The sequence below is a fragment of the Octopus bimaculoides genome, chromosome 18 (assembly GCF_001194135.2).
Source record: "Octopus bimaculoides isolate UCB-OBI-ISO-001 chromosome 18, ASM119413v2, whole genome shotgun sequence".
In the NCBI taxonomy this organism is placed as follows: Eukaryota; Metazoa; Mollusca; class Cephalopoda; order Octopoda; family Octopodidae; genus Octopus; species Octopus bimaculoides.
In genome coordinates, this window is record NC_068998.1 from 29105320 (window position 1) to 29126702 (window position 21383).

General features: G+C 33.2%; 1 protein-coding gene across 9 annotated transcripts in view; it reads left to right on the forward strand.

The window, feature by feature from the left end:
- Positions 1-20170, forward strand: part of LOC106867760 (cAMP-specific 3',5'-cyclic phosphodiesterase 4C) — a 704791-nt gene extending 684621 nt beyond the window's left edge. For all 9 annotated transcript variants that reach the window (XM_014912735.2, XM_014912734.2, XM_014912731.2 and 6 more), the window contains 4 exons: positions 5898-6052; positions 8338-8460; positions 10323-10505; positions 13824-20170. In XM_014912735.2, coding sequence (XP_014768221.1) covers positions 5898-6052; positions 8338-8460; positions 10323-10505; positions 13824-14162 — 800 coding nt within the window. In that variant the 3' untranslated portion in view covers positions 14163-20170. The remainder of the gene's footprint in view (positions 1-5897; positions 6053-8337; positions 8461-10322; positions 10506-13823) is intronic.
- The last annotated feature ends 1213 nt before the right edge of the window (positions 20171-21383 follow it).

The window sequence follows — 21383 nt, forward strand, 5'->3', positions numbered from 1 at the left end:
CATTCTGTTATATGGACTGTTAGATATGTAATTCGTCTGACGTTCCGTGTGTCATGTGGTTCGTCTGAGTTCATTGTTTCATTGTTGTTGTCTTGTGGGACTGTCGTAGTAAAATGTCATTGATATATATATGGCGGACATGACTTTTGTTTATTCATAACGAACATTGGGTGAGTGCGTTCTTTGTATGTAATTGAACAATAAATGTAATAATTAAATTGTATAACTCGTTGTGTTATCTCTACGAGTCACCCGAGGGAAACATAACACATTCATTTAGAGGTTCTCTGAATCAAAGAATTGTTTCTGATCATCTCAATTACTTTAGAAATGTTGGTGGTAAATGGGTTAATTTATTGGTTCATAGAGACAGGGATAGAATTTAGTTAGAATCACGTAGTGTGACCCCTATTTTCTCGGAAAAAATACCCTTAAAGATCAAAGTGATTATAATTCTTCATTAAGAAGGAAGAGTTTCAGAGTAATGGACAGGATTGGCAGAGTAGAATTTATATAGTTAAAATTGACTTGTTGTGAATTGGTGTAACTATGGTGACATGCATTCCATTGTTGTTGTGTAGCTCTAGGTCAGTTTTAGTTCAACAGTCATATAGCATGCAAATATTTAGTCAAACAATTGGGTATAACCCACAAATCTTTTGTTCCAGTTATATAATGCTTTTACTGAATTGAAAACCACACAGCACACTCCCACATGCAGTAATAATTTGTGTGAGGAGCAGTATGATAGTCTAAAAATCATCTAAAGTTATAATATATATAGTATGTTGTTTAGACCTGTGGTGTGAAGGGTTACTACAGGTTGAGACATCAAAGAATTAGATCTAAAATTGTAAGGGAAGAAATGGGGAAGTCAAGTGTGAGAATATTGTACACCATAGACAAGATATTACAGAAATTAATATTAGGACCTTTCAGTGCTTGCATTAAAAAGTACAGTTAAAAAAAATGAATGTGGTGGTAATGGTGGTGGTGCTAGTGGTAGTAGTGGCATGAGAACTGTGACGGATGCATGTACTTCTCATCTATTTAACACCAAATCAGCCCTGATTGAGCAGACCTGTGTTCAAATGCATTCAAGCTGTAACGACTGTCTTGTATATTCAAGGATTATACTATCCAATGTATTCTTATCGTCTTTAAAGCGATAAGGTGAAATTTGAAGGGCTGTTTGGTTGATATTTCTAGTTGGTCAAATGTCTACATAGATATTCCTTTGTCGGTTTCTTACACTTGGGTTCAGCAAGGTAGCAAGAAAGAAACAGGAAAAGATGCTAGTATCATGTCTGAGCATGTGTGTGTGTGTGTTTGTGTTTATATATGTGTGTGTGTGTGCGTGTGTGTATGTATGCATGTATGTATAACCAAAGATCTCTCTCTCTCTCTATGAGTGAAAGGAAGAGTGTATGATGCATGTATATGAGCTGCAATGCTACATGTTTGACAGAACACAAGTGTATTGAAAGAAAAGTTAGGCATAAGAAGAATTATATGCAGTGTGCAAGAAAGGAGACTACACTGATTTGGTCATGTGATGCAGATGGACACGAACAGTTGCATAAAGAAGTTCCAACCACTTAAAGTGGAAGGAAATTGTGGAAGAGGGAGATCCAGGAAGACATGGGATAAAGTATTGAAGGCTGATCTCAAAACACTGAGCCTTGTGAAGGAGACGACGGAGAACCGAGATATGTGGCTCATTGCTGTACTCAAGAACACCTACCCACCACAACATGTAAAAAGCACTGGTGTTGATGCCACGTAAAAAGCACCAAGTAAAGTGGTTAGCATTAGGAAGGGCATCCAGCAGTAGAAACCAAGCCAAAACAGACAATGGAACCTGGTGTGGGCCCCTAGCCTTGCCAGCTCCTGTCAAGGCTTTCCAATCCATGCCAACATGGAAAACGGACATTAAATGATGATGATGATGATGATGATGATATATGTGGTTTATCGTTATTGAGCAGTGGAAGTGTGGCTTGCAATTATATAGTCCAGTGGTTCCCAATAGAGGTTTCCAACCCTTTTATTTAAATGAGTTTTCCCATGGACCCCTTTTAATATGCTCATCCTTATATATATATATATATATATATATATAATTGTTTAAAATAAATAAATAGACATAATATAATGTCTAACAATTGATGTATACTATCTCTGGATCCCCTCCATTTTATATATTCATATATATATGTGTGTGTGTGGCTCATTGCTGTACTCAAGAAAACCTGCCCACTACAACATGTAAAAAAGCACTGGTGTTGATGCCACATAAAGAGCACCCAGTACATATATGAAATTTTGAATTTAGTTCACAGACCCCCCCAGTACTACCTTTGTGGACCACCAGGGGTCCAGGTTGGGAACCACTGATATAGTCAAATGATGTTTATTTCTGCAAAAATTTACATGACTAGTCTAACCTACAGCTAGCTTATTGTTTTAAATGTGAGCTTAATGGAAAACAATATTTCTGTATGATGCCCACAAAGTCGCAAGTAATCAGTTCTTTTCCTGCTAAAATTAGTTTCTTTGCTCGAGTGAGTCTACTATAATCAATAAATACAAACTTTACCCTGCCAAGAAAGCAGCTGTAAACAGGAATCTAAAGAAGACCATTGCTGACACCACTCTACAATGGGAAAATGTAAACAAACTATTTTTTGCCGTCGAAGATGACATTCACACTCATATACCCTTCTCACCAAAAAAAAAAAAAAAACACAGCTATTTAGCAAATCATTTTATTTTTCTCTTTGTTTCTTTTACCAACAGTAATTTTTGCTTTAGAAACACAAATTGACAATGTACATTTAACTAGTATTTCTAGTAAAAATTTCTTTTTATCTAGCTTGCTAAAACGTGATTCTTTTAGTAAAACATATTTTTGTTAAGCTGAATGACTCCATATTTTGTTTTACTCAATGGACATTTTGATAGTGAACAAACTTTTAAGTTGCTGAAAAACTAATTTTAAGTTTTTACTTCTCATTGCTTTATACATTGTCTAACATATGCATTTAGTTTGCTCAAGCACATGGTCTTTTGTAGATATTTTTCTATGTATGACCATCAACTGCCATTTTATTTCCTCTTCATCTTCAGAGTTCTCCTGTTAATTCTTACTTCTTAATTTATTATCATTCTGTTAGACAATGTATATTAGGTTAAACAACTTTAGTGAGTAAACATAATTGTGAGTGTGTATATATTGATATATTCCTGGTGGGGCAACAGCAGAAGTACCAAGCCAAAAATAACCCCCTGTACTTGGCTTTTGTCTTTGTTGGAGAAAGCCTTCAACAAAGTCCCTCACTCCTGGCTGGTGAGAGTGGTTGGTGAGACCTGTACAAGCCATGTAGAGGGATGCTATCAGTAAGGTGGGGGTTGGCAGCAAGTATAGCAATGAATTCATGCTACAAGTAGAGCTCACCGGAGATCAGTCCTCAGCCCCTTTTTGTTCATAGTCCTCCAAGCAATAACAAGAATTTAAGTTGAGCTACCCCTGGGAGCTCCTCTATGCTGATGACCTTGTTCTTAGAGCTGAATCACTACGAGAATTAGAGAAGAAATTTCAGGTGTGGAAGCAAGGTCTAGAATCAAAGAGTTAATTTACCAAAAACCAAAGTCTCAGTAAGTAGGAAAGTGGGAAAATCACAAATCTCTTCAGATAGATGACCATGCTCAATATGTAGAAAAGGTATAGGTAGAAACTCCATAAGATGTACCCAGTGCAAGCTAAGAACACATGAAAGGTATAGCGATATCAGAGGAAGGTTACAGGGAAAATAGCCTTTGTCTGTGCTTATTGTACAGGTACAATAAGCACTAGAAATGTACAGAAAATAGACTCCATCAAATGCCAGAGTGGGGAGCCGTTATCTAGGTTATCAGCAGTAGAGGTGGATGCTCCAAGAGCATAACTGCTAGAATAAGAATAGGTTGTTGGTAATAAAGGGCCTCTCCCTCAGAGTGAAAGGCAGATTGTATGATGTGTGAACAGCCATGCTACATCACAGAGAAATGTGGGCTGTGACTGCCGAGGACATGCTGAGGCTTGAAAGAAATGAAGCTAGTATGCTTCACTGGATGTGCAATGTCAGCATGCATGTATGACAGAGTATAAGCATCTTGAGAGAAAAACTGGGCATGAAAGGTATCAGACGTAGTGTGCAAGAGAGACAACTGTGCTAGTATGGTCATGTGATGCATGGACAGCTGTGTAAAGAAATGCCAATCTCTGGCTGTAGAGGGAACTTGTGGAAGAGATAGACCCAGGAAGACATAGGATGAGGTGGTGAAGCCTGATCTTTGACTGTTAGGCCTCACAGAGGCAATGACAAGTGACTGAAACTTTTGGTGATATGCTGTGCTTGAGAAGACTTGCCAAGCCAAGTGAAAACGTAGTCAAGGCCAATGCCTGTGTCATGTAAATAGCACCCATGCCAGTGGACGGACTGACATATGTATGTATATATGTATGTTAAAAACAGAGAACAGGCAAACAAAAAGTGGTATCACTTTAAAGCTTTTTATTTATAATTTGTAATTTAAACATAGTGCAGAGTAGTTATAGTAAATAGGTAAAATCTCTTACAGCTGTTTCTAGAATAACTACACATGTGGAGCATGTGTTATTGAGCAAGAATTTTCATGTAAGCTAAGTATTCCATCACCATAGAGAGAGAGAGAGAGAGAGATAAAGAAATAAAGAATATCCTTAAACAAGGGTACCAGTTTGTTGAATAGTTACCAGTTTGTTCAATAACTAAAGAGTGTCCAAAGTAGAAATATAATATTGATTGTTAGTTCCATAGTCAAAGAATTAATGAAATCCTTAACTAACAATAATATTCATTTGCTGTTCCATTGCTGAAGTATCAAGGAAAATCCAAGGTAAAAGATGGTAGAAGTTACTAGTTTCATCTTTGAAGAAAAAGTGAAGTAGATATGATTCTTCAAGGAGTACAGGACAGTGTGAAGGAAGGATAATAAGTGAATGAGTGTCAATGGTACAGTGAGGGCATACATAACATGGGAGTTAAAGGGATGTATATAGATATACATGTACATATACAAGTATATACACATATATACACAACAGGCATGTAATCATATAAACTCAAATACATATACGCAGAAACATGTGCCTGTCCATACACCCACTGTTACGTGGTGTCAGAACGCGCTAGTATTTCACACTGACGGGTCTTTTACAAAACATTTACCGTATTTTTAAAGTCATTTTCACTTAAAAATATTTTGCCTATCATAGTGTGTCTAATACAAAGGTTAGAGTTTCTTCCCTTTCAAGGTGAAGTTATTTTCGGAGTATTTTCCTGTTATGCCCTGTTTTGGGTATTTATACCCCAAAACCCTGAATATCTCAATAACTACTGGTCCGATTTATACAAAACTTGTTTTATTCCGTTCATATTCACATTTCAAGAACACTTTACTTGCAAAGTATTTTCCCATTATGCACCAGTTTGGCTGTGTAACATTGCAAGCAAGCAAGCAAGATTGGACTTTACTGTTAATAGTATATATTATTATATTATTCAAAACAGTTTGATTCAAGTTTCACCGGAGAACCCAACTCTTTCAGGTTTTGGATTGCATTGAGTGCTCTTTTCTCTCATCTATATGTGTATAAATATATATATATATATATATACACACATACATACATACACAAGACAGAAAGATATATCACCTCATGTGCAATGTGATTGTTTTCAATAAAATGTAAATTTTCTTAGAGATTTGAAAATTCTGATTTATTATGAATTATTGTATAGTAATTGTGTAGAAAATTGAATAGCATCCATTTAATTATCTCTAGTTTAACTGTTACTTTATTTTGTTTACAGGTTCTGAACTTGCCCTAATGTATAATGATGAGTCAGTTTTAGAGAATCACCATCTAGCTGTGGCATTTAAACTTCTGCAAGAAGAAAACTGTGATATTTTTGCAAATCTTTCAAGAAAACAACATCAGTCATTACGAAAGATGGTTATAGATATGGTAAATTTATATTAATTTCTTGTCAAATAATCAATCAAATATTAATTTTGTTTTCTGACACAATGTTTTACATTATTTTATAGGAATAATATAATCATATACTTTTATCCATCTATAATTAGTAATATTCACAGACACAGTGTTTAAGTGGAAAATTTATTGTTCATGATGAAACTGAATAACACGAGTAGCAAGACATTGTATAATGCCATTATATATACAGGGTGTGATTGGTAAATTATTACCAATAAAATATTTTTAATTTTACACATGCACATTGTTTGTTTTTAATTCTGTTGACTACACAGTATAGTATGGTCAATTGGGCACTGTCTGTGAAAAAAACAGCACCATGATGCAATTCACTCTACTGCAATTCACTCTACTGCAATTCACTCTACTGCAATTCACTCTAATTAATGGCCAGATGTGAGGACATGTACTAAGAGTGATAAAAAACATCCAGTCAACATCATGGTATTTGGAGTGATCACTAGTGACGGTAACATTATGCCTCCATTCATCTTCCCACAAGGCCTCAGACTCAACATGGAGGCCTACATCAAGTACCTGGAGGAAGTGGTGCTGCCCTGGGTCAAGATGGTGGCTGCTGAAAGACCCTGTCTGGCAACAGGACTCTGCACCATGCCATACAAGCAGGAGAACCCAGTCATGGCTGTCAGACAATTTCTGCAACTACATTACCCCTCACATCTGGCCACCTAATCCTCCAGACTGTAACCCCATTGATTATTATGTGTGGGGTGCAGTTGAGTGAGAGACCACAAAACTCCTTGTAGCACCAAAGATGAACTGAAGGCAAGGATTATGGTAGCATTCACCAACATAAACAAGGAGACTGTCCAGAAGGGTTGCAGGAGATTCTGAAGTCGTTTGGAAGCCTTGGTTGAAGCCAATGACGATTTTATTGAATAAATTTACTCTTTAGTATTTCAGAATATTTTAATGTAATTTTGGTAAATATATCTGTTAAAATGAGATGTTAGTGTTATTTTCATTTTTGCATAATTTAGACGACAGTTTATTCACTGCACTTTGTAAATGTGCATGTGTATGTATTGTGCTTGTACATATATACAGGGTGTATCAGTTTTTAGAAATCATGTGTATGAGTTTAGAAAACCTGTGTTTGTAAACAAATTGGTTCAAAATCTTGAGAATTCTTTTAATCACATTATAAGGAATCCACCGTTAGAATCAATGACTGCTTCAATATGAGGTTGGAAGTGTTGACATGCCAGAAGCAGATAATCTTTATTGGATATAGTGCTGGTTATGGTAAACTTGAGAGGTTTTATGAGTGGGTGTGTTAATTGTCCTTTGTCTCAATGTATGCCCTGTATATAATAATCCAGAGGATTGAGGTCCGGTGAGCTAGGATGCCATGTATCTGGGAGAACATGATTATGGAGTTTGACATGCATTCATGCTATGGTTGTCTTAGCTTTATGAAATGGCACAGAATCTTGTTGGAAGAAATGCTTTCTTCCGTTGAATACTCACAACTTTCTTCAATTGACTCTAAAGCCTGCGCAAAAAAGTGAGAAGGCATGATATCTCCCTTGTTGCTGATGACTCCTAGAACCATCACATTTGCTGAGAACTTAGTATGTATGACCATTGGAACCTCATTCCCAGTTTACCTCTTGGCCCTGATTAATGTTTTCTTCATCAGAGAAAAATCAAAGTATTTCAGCCCCCTGGTATTTTAACTTGTTTAGCAAGCACTTTGCACAGATTGAATGATTCTCTCTTGTCATATCTGATATAAACTGACCCCTCTACATCGCATACAACTTGTACTGGATGTCCTCATGCACAACTCTTGTGATAGTGCATTCTGAAACCTTGAGGTCCTTTGCAATGACTCTGATTCACTTTCCAGGGTTTTAGTGCTTATTTCTTGGACATTTAGTACAATGTTACATGTTCTGAAGCTACTTTGGATGCATTTTGCATTTAGGGGCAATTTGTATGCATATATACAAAGTGATGCAGTTTTATATGCATGTATACAAACTGATGCTGTCTAAATTCCACTGAAAGAGCTTTGTTTCTCTGCTTGAAACAAACTATTGCTCTATTCATGAGAAATTTTTTAAAATAAAACCAGAACATAAACACACTACTTTGCCTACCTAAATGAAAAAAAAGAAATGTTACATGTTGCTTATGCAAACAGGAAATTCTGTTATTAGCCTAAGGTATAAATTTAAATAATTGTATTATTTTAGTTGTCTTAAATCTGTCTTCAATACTTACAGGTACTGGCCACAGATATGTCTAAACATATGAGTTTATTAGCTGACCTAAAAACAATGGTCGAAACTAAGAAAGTTGCTGGATCTGGTGTTCTACTGCTGGATAACTATACTGACAGAATTCAGGTATCAGTACATTTTTTTATTATTAATATTATTATAATAAAAAAAAACTTATTTTATAATGTAATCACTTGTACAAAATTTTGAAGAGTTGCAGATAATAATAGTTTAAAGCTGAATATTTGTAAAACTGAATATACAAGAATAATTGCAATTATATGTTGCAATAGATATGCCATTAAAGTGGAGATAGATTGAAAAATAATCAAACTTTGAAGCACGTGTGAATTGATAGAAAGCGTAGTGAAAGCACATGTAACTGAGTGAACTGATAAGATGCTTCCTGTTCAGGTGGAAACATTTATCTAACAGTTAAATATGTTTGGTGATGAAATTAGCCATGTGATTTCTTAAGAATGGTAAATATTTTATTTTCTACACTGTTAATTAGTATTGGCTCTAATTTCAAAACCTGCTGATCCAGCTTTGCCAATGTGTTCCATTTTTGATAAATAAAATAAGTACTAGGAATAAACTGTATTTCCATTTTATCATATATATTTTTAACCTTGAGCCAATGCAAAATATTAATATTTTTGATTTAGCAGAATCATTAAGGCATTGATAAAATTTCCTTGTCATATTTAGTTTTATCCTTTTACATTCTGAGTTGAAATCTTGCTAAAATCAACTTTAATTTATATACAATGAGAAACAGCACTTGATGTATTCCTCCCTCAAATTTTTGAGAATGGTTTTTGCTTAGCAATGTAATTTTATTGCCTGTAATTTTATTGCCTCATGGATCTGGAAACAATTTCTCCAGTCATATAAATTTTATAATGTAACATGAAGTAATTCTAAAACAATCACAGTTTATGATACTTAAAAATAGAATTTAATAGATAGATTTTGTTTTACTTCATAATAAAAAGCTGACAATATGAAACGACACAGAGTTCTAAGTAAATGACAATATGTATGTATGTATGTATGTATGTATGCATGTATGTATGTGTGTGTGTATGTATGTATGTATGTATGTACATGCATACAACACAATAAAAAACTAATATACTCACTTGAATCTTCATTAAATCAAAATAATGATGTGCATAACATTTATAGTGTATATATGGATCCAGAACAGTGTTAGTTGTAATATTTTGTTTCAGAGAACCTTATCAAAGAGACTTGTATATTAAAATTCAGAGGCTCACTTAGAATATCATTGGTAGATTGTTTGGATGGTGTTTTGATTTGATTTGATCTCCAGTGTCAAACATACCACATTCTTGAAATGTATTCATTCCAATAGAGAAATCAGTAAACAAAATATTCAGTTTTATGTGAAGGCTGGTTAGGTTATAATTGAATTAATACATACACTTGAAACATCTCTAAGAAGTTTCTCTGAAACAAAATATTACAGTTATTGTCATTCCACATTTGTATAAACACTGTTATACTCACCTTTTTTAATTTAATGTTGTTTCAAGTATGAATATATTGGTTTAATTCTAGCTTTGTCAGCTACCTATTTCTATATCAGAACAAATATTGACCAACAAACTGCTGACCAATATTACTTAATGTTCACTATGTTAGTTCTCAATTCCTTTATTTAAAAAGTTTAAATGTAATAAAATAAAATAATAATAATCATAAATTTTACTTCAAAAGGTTTTTAATGAATTGTGTACAATTATAATTTAATGTATTCTTTTTTATGTTTTAAGAAGTAAAAAAAAAGGATCAAATCTTTCTACATACACTCTCTGTGCACAAAGCTAATTTATAAAACAGTTGATGTTCTAGGAGGTATAAAGTGTTTATTCCCAAAAATTTATATATCAACTATGCTTTTCCTGTTATTGTTAATTTATTCCATATTGTTTCTAACTAAATTTTACACTTTCTGGCAGGTATTACAAAACATGGTGCATTGTTCTGATTTGAGCAATCCTACGAAACCACTTGAAGTTTACCGAAAATGGGTTGATCGGATTATGGAAGAGTTTTTCATTCAAGGAGATATGGAACGTGAGAAAGGATTAGATATCAGTCCAATGTGTGACCGACATAATGCAACAATTGAAAAATCTCAGGTGAAAATCATATTCAACAATTTCTACAAAATATTGTTTTTGCCTGTAGTGATGAACATGTAATATTTATAGTAACTTTTAGGTAGTGAACTGGCAGCACCGTTAGCATGCCAGGCAAAATGCTTCGTGGCATTTTACCCATCTCAATATTCTGAGTTCAAACTCAGCCAAAGTTGACTTAGCCTTTCATGCCAAAATTTGAAACTAATATTTATAGTCACTTTAAGTTATAGTTCATTAAATCTTTTGAAATAAAACTAACAGTGAGCATTGGTTTAAGTAAAATTCAATATCAGCTTGCACCAAAATTGCTGGAACTTTTGCTTTATATTAGACATGATTTATTTTTAATATAAAGACTGCATGGTAAGTATTGCATATATTTACGTATAAAGGCATTGCAAAATGCCTTGGATTGCTATAGCCTGATGAATATTGAATGAATTACTTGTAAATGAAGCAGTTCTAAACATTAACTGAATCATAATTGAGGAAAGTTACATACAATTCTTAGCCTTATTCACAATCCTTATGAATTTATATGATATATAAAAACAAATTGTTGTATACAGTGCTCAGGTGCACTACAACTAAAAAAAAACAAATCCATCAGGTGTACAGTTGGAGGATTTCAGGAAACATGGAAGTTTTGTGGGTTGTTGTGTATCAACTACTAACAACTTATGCAGATAGTTTATTCCATGCTTTAACAATTCTGAGTGTGAAAAAAATGTCTCCGAAAGTCATGGGTGCTGTGTTGTCTCTCTTGAAGTTCCTACAAAAGGACCATATTGATGATTATGTAAACCTTTTATATAGGCCTGGTTTCAAAGGAAAAATGAGTCTCAAATACAATTTTAGTTGTTATATTTAGTAAAATCAAGGAGATGACAACACACAATGAGAAAAAGAGAGTTAGTAAAACTTTATATTAGATAGGTGTAGCATTAACAAGTTTATAAAAGATACTGTGAAACTTCAAGTAGTGTCATAGAGATTCTGCTTCAAATATGCCTTTACACAGCTGTAGCTAACAGAGTGACCAATTAGGAACTGAAAATCATTTATTACTTTGATAGATCAATGGAAGTAGTAGATGCAACTAGTAGCATTAACAAATTTGTATTGATATTGTAAAGCATTTTGTAATGATATTTCACAAGAGAATTATAAAAGATAGTTAAATTATGAAAACCTACTTTTAGATAATTTTTTTTTTATCAAACTGATCATTTTCTTATGGGGATACTGTAGGAAGAGTTTGATGGAAGTACCATAATTTGAAAGCTCTCTGTTGGGTTCAACAGCTTCATTTTTGTGTCTTAAAATGTCATACATCCACTTTCTACTTTTCTAACTATTTCAAGATTACATGAGGTATCATTCCATGATCAATTTCTCAATCACATTTCAAAAGTTAAGGTAAGCCTCTCCAAAACAAAAAATAATATAAAAAAACTGAGACAACTTTTATATAGATGGAATCATACTGCAAGCAACATAGTTAATTTCTTTTGTTAAGTTGTTCCATAACCTTGCTGGTATGTGATATCAGGGAGATAAGTTTATGTATTTTATCATCATCTCTACTTTTGCTTTATGGACATATATTTTTTTTCAGTTTTTTGGGGTGTTTGTGAGTGGGTGAGAAGGGATCACCATTTTGGAAACAGGTGTTGAACAATTATTGAAGAAATATTTGAAAATTAGACTCTTTTTATATGTTTGTTGGAGAACGGGTCAGAAAACCACCAGTGGGTTTGGGATTGTTGTTGAGTTCATGTTTAATTTATTTATTGAAGATATTATGTGGAATTGGTGATTGTCACACCTTTACACAGATCACCAATAGGGAAAGCCCGTCTGGCTCATCTGTTTCTGTGTGTATCAGTAAGGTAGTGTACACACTGCTCATCTAATGGTCTGCAGTAAATGTGAGGCATTTCTTTTGAAATATGATCCTATTTTGTAATGCGCTGAAATTGTTTTTTGCTCATAACTTTAGTATTAGTGACGCTTTCTATAGCTCTAGTATCTTTCACTTGTCTTTTATTTTTATAGAAATACTTTATTCTATTTTCAATTTCTAAGCAATATTTTTAACTGTCTCATGAGACATTTCAGTATGCTGAGTTATAGAATGTGGATCCAAAGTTAGTAGAGATCCTCTTACCATAAAGTATGGCCGCAATTAATGAGAGTCAAAAACTTGAAAGCTTTTTATTGCATAAAAGCTTCCCTGTCACTCCTGATAGACATTTTCAGGCATTACAATAACACTGGTCAACAAATTTTTTGTTGCATTGATATCAACATTTGGTATTACCAAACTTGAGAGCATAGATTTCAGCTCTGTTGATAACATAAATGTCTAAGTAATAAACTTGACTGCAAACAGCTAGAATGCAAAACTTTAAATTGCATGTAAACTAGAGCATGTAGAACATAACCATTTTCAGATTTGAATTTAGCACATTAAAAACAAGAATCAGTAAAAAATCTTATGCAACTGAAATTTTAGAAAAATTTGTTGTTCTGTGTAATAGGTGGGCACAGTTGATAATGATGGGTGATTTCTCTAAAAGGTGTAGGTTATGAATGCAGTTCATGTTAGTTGTGTAGCTCCTCCTCAGTGTGGTCCGTATTCATCTAAAAAATAATTATTAGACTGTTGTGACTGAACTAGTGGAATGAAAGCAATACGATTTCTTTGTTTAGTTACATCTCTTTACATTATGAGTTCATCTTTATGATTCCTGCATCCGGTGTGCATAAAATAAGGACCAGTTATAATTATAGTTGATTAAATGCTCTACACTCCTGCCCACAATTTGTGTCTAGAATAGGTGCACTTGTTCTTTGTGGAATGTTTGTGGTGGAGTGTCCCATAGCTTGACTGCAGATGTAGGTCAAGCATTGACCAAAGGTAGGTCAAAGACTGTTTTGTCTGTTTCTATCATTTTACATTTATGCATTTATTTTACCCAGTTATTATCATCATCATCATCATCATCGTTATTATTGCTATTGTTGTAGTCTGGACAGCAAACTAACAGAATTGTTAGTGCATCAAACAAAACACTTAGTGGCATTTTTTCCAGCTCTGCATTATGAGTTTAAATCCTGCTAAAGTTAACTTTGCCTTTCATTATTTTGGGGTTGGTAAAATAAAGTATCCATCAAATACATGTAATCAACTAAACTCTTCCCCTTAAAATTGTTGATTTCTGCTAAAATTTGAAACCATTATTACTGTTGTTGTTTTTGTTGTTGTTTTTGTTATCATCAGTATTATTATTGTTATTGTTTTTGTTTCAGGTCGGTTTTATTGACTACATTGTTCATCCATTATGGGAGACTTGGGCTGATTTAGTTTATCCAAGTGCACAAGATATTTTAGATACCTTAGAAGACAACAGAGACTGGTATCAAAGTATGAATCCAATTAGTCCATCAGCTAGCTTTTGCAATCATTCAAAGGAAGGAAGCAAAGACTCAGAAGAAAGCCGGTTTCAGTTTGATGCAGCTACTGATGAAGAAAATAGTGCGCACAGTCAGGATTCTAATACAGTAACAGTAAGGTTTGACACATCGAGTCTCAGTGAAGAAACTGTTGATCAGCTTGACAATGAAGGTGAAGAACTGCTTTATCCGTGAAAACTTATGACATAATAATTTTGAACTTATTAGAACACTAACATGATGTTCATTACTGTCACACACAGTAGTGCTGAACACTAATCTGACTGTTCACTGCTGTCACACACAATCAGTAGTGTTGAACACTAACATGGCTCTGTTCACAAAAATCAGAATGCTAACATAGATTTGTTCACTGCTAAATAATTAGAAAAAACTTCTTTCTGTGGCAAATTTATCACACTGGAAAATTTTGATTTTCTTATCTATTTGGAAGTGTTGATTTGTACTAAAGATGCTGATAATGTTAAACAGAATTAACAAAATCTCTCATTTGATTTTCTCTCTCTTGTTTATCTCCAGATTATCCCCAATTCTAGAATATTCTCGCTACATCTTCAGCTACATTATGTGAGATGTTCCTATTTCAGTCTTCCCCTTCCTAAACAACACAAATTTCAAAATATCTGTGATTTCTTGTTTTTCTAAGTACTTAGCTTAATGGTATACTAACAGGCTCATCTTTTATCCTTTTTGTTTCCTTTCTAAGTAAATACTTTGGAATAGGGACCAAACTCCAACAACCAGTATCATTATAAAAATGTTAAATACTCAACTTTTAAATGTTAAAAAAAAGAAACTTTATTTAATTAACCAATGTATGTATTACTTTATTGCAATTCAAAATTTCTAGTAACACTTTCAAGCTTATGCTTTTTCATGGTTGTGCTTGAAAATGTTAAAAACATTTTTAAAAAACAAACCCAACATGTTGTAACATATTTGTCTCACAATGGTTTTGATATAAAAAATATACATTCTAATGCAGACTGAAGTAAAGAATCAAAAACCTTTGTGAACAGGATACTAAAGATAAGGCTTAAAATTGAGATTTTACAGGAAGAGGTGTAGTTTTCAGTTTATTTTGTAAATATAATTATTGTAAATGCATTTTGAAAATACACCCATAATTTTCTTCCTGAACCTCTTTTAAATTGTGTCTAGATTCATTTTAATTTGCATACTTTGTTGTTTAGAATGATTTTCAAATGTATTTATCAACATTGTTAAAACATATTATTTGTAGTAAAGATTTCTCCTACAAGGTTAATCAAAATGTTAAAGATATATGTGGTATGTGTGTGTGTGTGTGTGTGTGTGTGTGTACACATTTGCATGTGTGTGAATGTGTGTATTTATGATTTTATATGTAAAAATGTTAGTGCTCCTCAATATGCACTTGCTAAAAGCCTGACTACTAAAATACAAATATGCACGCAGACACACATATATATGTGTGTGTATATGAGTGCATAAATATACACACACACATATAGTTGAGTGTGCATGTGTGTATGTGTGTGTGTGTGTGTGTATATATATATATATATATATATATATTGAAAAGATTAAGAGGTTTCATACAAGTAAATTTATATTAAAAACAAAAAGAAAATACTTTCAGAACATTATTGTGGATAAAAGAAAGAAAATATTCACATTTTTATCAAAATTTGCTGCTGGTTTCATTTTTTTTTTTTTTAAGAGAAGGGAAACATTGAAATAAATTAGTTTGATTAGTTCTGTAATTTCATGTTTTCCTTACAAAAATTTATCAGCATCATGGGAAATTTGTGAGGAAAACATGCATACTTCCAGGACTGGTTGATTTAAAGATTAATTTAATTTGATTCAATTTATATTCTCTTTTCTTGCAACATGACAAAATTGTTTTAAAAACTATTGAAACCAGTATATTTTGATAATAATTTTAATATTTTCTTAGTTTTTATTCATGATAAAGTTTGCATAGCATTTCCTTCTTTTTGTTTTTTTAATATATATATTTGTGTGTATGTATTTGTGTGAGTGTGCACGCTTGCGTGTGTGTGTGTGTGCATGTGTGTTAAAAGAAAAAAGGGTTACTGCACTTAAACATTTTGTAAATCCCATTTTGGGGGTAATTTTGAAGATGGCTGTGATTGGTTACTTGAATTGTTTTTGTTTATTAACAATGCAACTATCCTTTTCGTGTTTTATTTTTTAGTGTTTATCTACTTCTTTCCTTATTTTCTCTCTCTAATCTCCCTCCCTCTCTCTCTCTCTCTCTCTCTCTCTCTCTCTCTCTCTCTCTCTCTCTCTCTCTCTCTATCTACCAACCTTTCTATCTATCTCCCCAACTTGTGTTAAATTTCTATGCTCCCTCTCATGATATTATATTACTTTGTAAAGAATATTGGCTGATGGTAATTTACACCTTCAAAATTACCTTGAAATTTTGTTAACAAGCGGAGATAATAATATTTTAATGCTGTTGATGTAAACAGAAAATAAAAGACATTTGGCTTACTGTGTTTTATTAGGAAACTCTGAGGTTAACATTTGTAGACAATTTTTTGCCTTTATGTTGTTTAACATCTGTAAACAATTTTTTATGTTGTTAGCATGTGTAGACAATTCTTTACTTTTCTGTTGTTCCACTATGGAAACAAAATAACTGCCTCAAATACAACAAAAAACACTATTTATTCAATATTTATTTTGAATTCGATTTTATACTTTCAAATACATCAATGGCATATTTGAAAGTATACTGTTGAGCAATATAAAGGCAGCTCTTACATTCAACTCCTTGTTAAACAACAAGGATTCTGTAGCTATTAATTTCCTCTGAATCAGAGATTTTATGTCCTTAATCACTTCACTATTGTACTTAGGCTGATTCATAAAGTATCCCCAGATAGAGCCTATAACCTATTTTATTTTACAACATGCAATTTATTTTTTATTAAAACCAGTAAAATTGAGAAGCAAAGAATAATTTAAGCAAGCAACACACAATTTTTGTAAGCACTTAACATTTAGTAAGCAAAACCATTTAGATTCTGCATGTATGTGTTTGCGAATATGTATTTGTGCTGTTTTGTACTTGTACATATGTATGTGCGTGTGAGAATGTAACATATGTATATAAAGTGTATACATATGATAGCTTACTATACATGAGGTTGCTATTGAAATAACAATAAATATTCACTTGGTCAATATATGTATATGCTTACATTTATTGGTGTTAAATATTTTTCATAACCTTTAATTTAACATGTCTGTTATATTCATAAAACACACACACACACAAACACACACACACACACACAAACACATGTACACAAAATCTGTTTATAATTAAAAAAATTCTTGGTAATTTTGAATCTTTTCTGAAAGCTCAAATAGGCTACAAGAAACTGCACAGCTTAAATCTACTGTAATGCCTTTAATTTGGCTTTGACAACAAAGCAATAACCAGAATACTATTAAAAAATGTAAGTACTCAATGTTGTTGTATAAGTCATGTTATAGGTTAATCTGTTCTGCTTTAAGATATAATGAATAGTGAAATAGTCACCATGTATTTAAGAGTCTAAACTTTACAGTCACTGCACTGTACTTCTGAGCTTACCTTATTGCAGGTTCTATGCTCTCTTCACAATTGTTCCAGTAATTTGTAAATGTCTAGCCAGTGGTTAGCATTACATGTATGTTAGCATGACAAATGAATGTAAAAAAGTAAAAGAAATGTTCCCATTAAACATTAAACTTTATTACAAATAACTTTAATGTGAACTAATAGTTTTCTGTTAGCATTCTAATAATTGCTTTGCATGAAATAACAATTGATGAATTAGATTAGAATCATTTATTTTGAGAGAAAATAAGCTATAATTACCAACTGGTAATATAATGAAATGTTGACATTCTGTTGATGATGATAATTGACTAACACCTATAAAATATACATCAATGATAGCACTAAAACTACAGATATGGCATTTTTCTTTTCTGCCTGCTTTAGTAGAATCTAGCATCAATAGATCATATGAGTATCATTTGTAATTCCATATAATTCTCTCTCTCTCTCTCTCTTTCTCTCTCTCTCACACACACACACACACACACACACACACACAAACACACAAATAAAGTATATATATATATATATAAATCAGACTGGAGCCTGGTGTTGCCATCCGGTTTCACCAGTCCTCAGTCAAATCGTCCAACCCATGCTAGCATGGAAAGCGGACGTTAAACGATGATGATGATGATGATGATATATATATATATGTAGATAGGTTACAATTTTTCCTAATCTCCTGTTCATAGATAGATAGATATGTAGACACATATACATACATGCATACACACACACACACACACACACACACACACACACACACACACACACACACACACACACACATATATATATATATAAAATTTGTAACACAAGTTACAGTCATGGATGTTAAAGTTTTATACATATAAGAAAGGAAGATTACTAAAATCTAATAAAATATTTTCAAGTGATTTAAACATTTTGTAAGAACTAAGATGTAATGAAGCTGCTTACAAATATCAGTTATGTTGCTTATCGAACATATTACTGAAGAACAAATTGTGATTTCATCTTAGACTTTTAAGCATTCAGAAGTACCAAATAAATACAAACCCAAATCCACTTAAATCCTTTTTTCAAAGACCTACAATTTCTTTAGGCTCAGAATAGAAATATTTTGAGAATATAGTCTAAAGATGGAAATATGGAATGAGATATCAAAAACATGACAAGAAACTATAATGCAAAATAAAATTCTATTTAAAATGTATTGAATGCTCTTTCAGTTAATGTTTTATGTATGATTATAGACAAAAATATGAATTAATTTATTAATGCATGTGTGTGTGTGCATGAGAGAGAGAGAAAGAGCGAGAGAGAGAGTGTGTGTGTGTGTGTTTTATGATATGCAGAGTATAGAGTGTTGTCAAAATCATAATGATCTTCAATTGACAGTTGATGAGGAGAGTAATGTTGCATGTAAAATAAAATAGAATACATTATATATTGTATATTGTGTGTGTATATATATATATTTATATATACATATGTATATCAATTATATATTTATACATATCATATATATATTTATATATACATATATATATGTAATATTTTGGACTAATGGGTATATGTCAATTAGTGTGTTAATGTGTTGAGTAAAGTACTGGCATAGTTTGGGCTACCTGGTGTCATCTGCAGTTGGGGTATATTTCCATTGGATCTACTTCAGAAATCCCACAGTGTTAGTTAATAATTGATTAAGTAACCAGAAGATGAATGTAGCTGATGTGACCCAAACTGCAAAATAGAAGCAACACAACATGATGCACAGAGTCCCATCCATAAGCAACAGTAGCAGGATGGGTCAAAACGATTGTTGTACAAAATAAAGACTAATACCAAATCCATCTTCTGGTATGTATGTATGTATGTATGTATGTGGGGGGACACATTCATACACACACAAATACATATACAGGCACACATAGACATATGTGTGTGAATGTATGCATGTGTATGTATTGTATAGAGATCAGTGACAAAGTATGACAGAACATTTTAATATTAATACCTAATGGATTAATTAATTAAAACTGAGATTAATAATAACCACAATCAGTGCAGCTCTCTTAGGAAGGATTACTCTTTCAACAACACCCTCCCCCGCCAAATTTGCATGTATGTATATGTACATTAGTTTATTTATAGCCCTATTTGTGTGTGTGTGTGTGTGTGCATTTGTACACACAAAAACATGCTGATAGCCATTATGTGTGAATATGGAAAATTTTCAGTCACTTCAATGATAAATGACATTCCTAACAATTGTTCTTAGTAATTCTTTGCTTATCATTTTGCTGGCCATCTGTATTTATCCCTTTTTTTTTGAAGTTTTTTCTTTCTTTTCATCATATGTAACAGATATTCTAAAAAATTGAGAATAAGAAATACTTTTGTGAACAATTTTGGTTTAAAATCTATAAAAGGTATTAATTGCTACAGTTAACCTATAGATATGAAATTCAAAATATTTATGAACAGTTTCAGACCAAAGTTTATCAATTTTTTTGCTTTTTTTTAGCTACACACATTTTGTAGAATGATAATAAAAGCCTAAAATATTTTATCTTGGCTCATTATTCTTATCTCTCTCTCTCTCTCTCTTTCTCTCTCACTCTCTTTCTATCAATCAGTTGATTGATAGACAGATATATGGGCTCATTCTGACTTGTCTGTGGAGTCCAGAGTAACAGGCTTCTGTATGATTCAGAAGTTTCCTTACCTACTACATGGTTTCAGATTCGGTCTTACTGAATATTAGGTAAGTGCATTCTATAGCCTCAAGCCTATGAGTGGATTTGGTCAACAGAAACTAAAAGAAACCCATCAAAGATATATATATGTAATTTGGAATTTGAAATTTGAAATCTGAAATCGAAATCGAACCGAATCCAATGACTGGCACCCATGCCAACCTCTCCTTTATTGGAGATTAAACTCTGCTTGCGAAGACCTGTTGGGCAAGTGAAATCGAAATTGAACCATACTTGATGACTGGTCACCGTGCCAGTGGAGCACTAATTGCACTGTCAAGCATGTTCATGGCCAGAGCAGCTGTCTGGCTTCCATGCTAGTGGCCCGTAAATAGCACCATTAGAGTGTAATCATTACCAGCATTGCCTTCTAGCACTTGTGCTGGTGGCACATTAGAAAATCATTCAAGCGAGGTCATTGCCAGTGCCACTGGACTGGCTCCCGTGCATGTGACATGTAAAAAACACCTTTTTGAGCATGGCCGTTGCCAGTACCGTGTGACTGGCCCTCGTACAAGTGGCATGTAAAAGCACCCACTACACTCTTGGAGTGGTTGGCATTAGGAAGGGCATCCAGCTGTTGAAACTCTGCCAGATCAGATTGGAGCCTGGTGCAGCCTTCTGGCTTGCCAGTCCTCAGTCAAATCGTCCAACCATGCTAGAATGGAAAGCGGACGTTAAACAATGATGATGATGATGATGATATATATATATATATATATACATGCAGGCATGGCTATATGGTAAGACACTTACTTTCCAACCACATGGTTCCACTGCATGGCACCTTAGGCAAGTGTCTTCTACTATAGCCTCAGGCCGACCAAAGCCTTGTGAGTGGATTTGGTAGACAGAAACTGAAAGAAGGCCATCATATATATTATGTGTGTATGTGTGTGTGTGTGTGTGTGTCTTTGTATCTGTGTTTGTCCCCCAACCACTGCTTGACAACCGGTGTTGGTGTGATTGTGTCCCCATAACCTAGCACTTCAGCAAAAAAGGCTGATAGAATAAGTACCAGGCTTA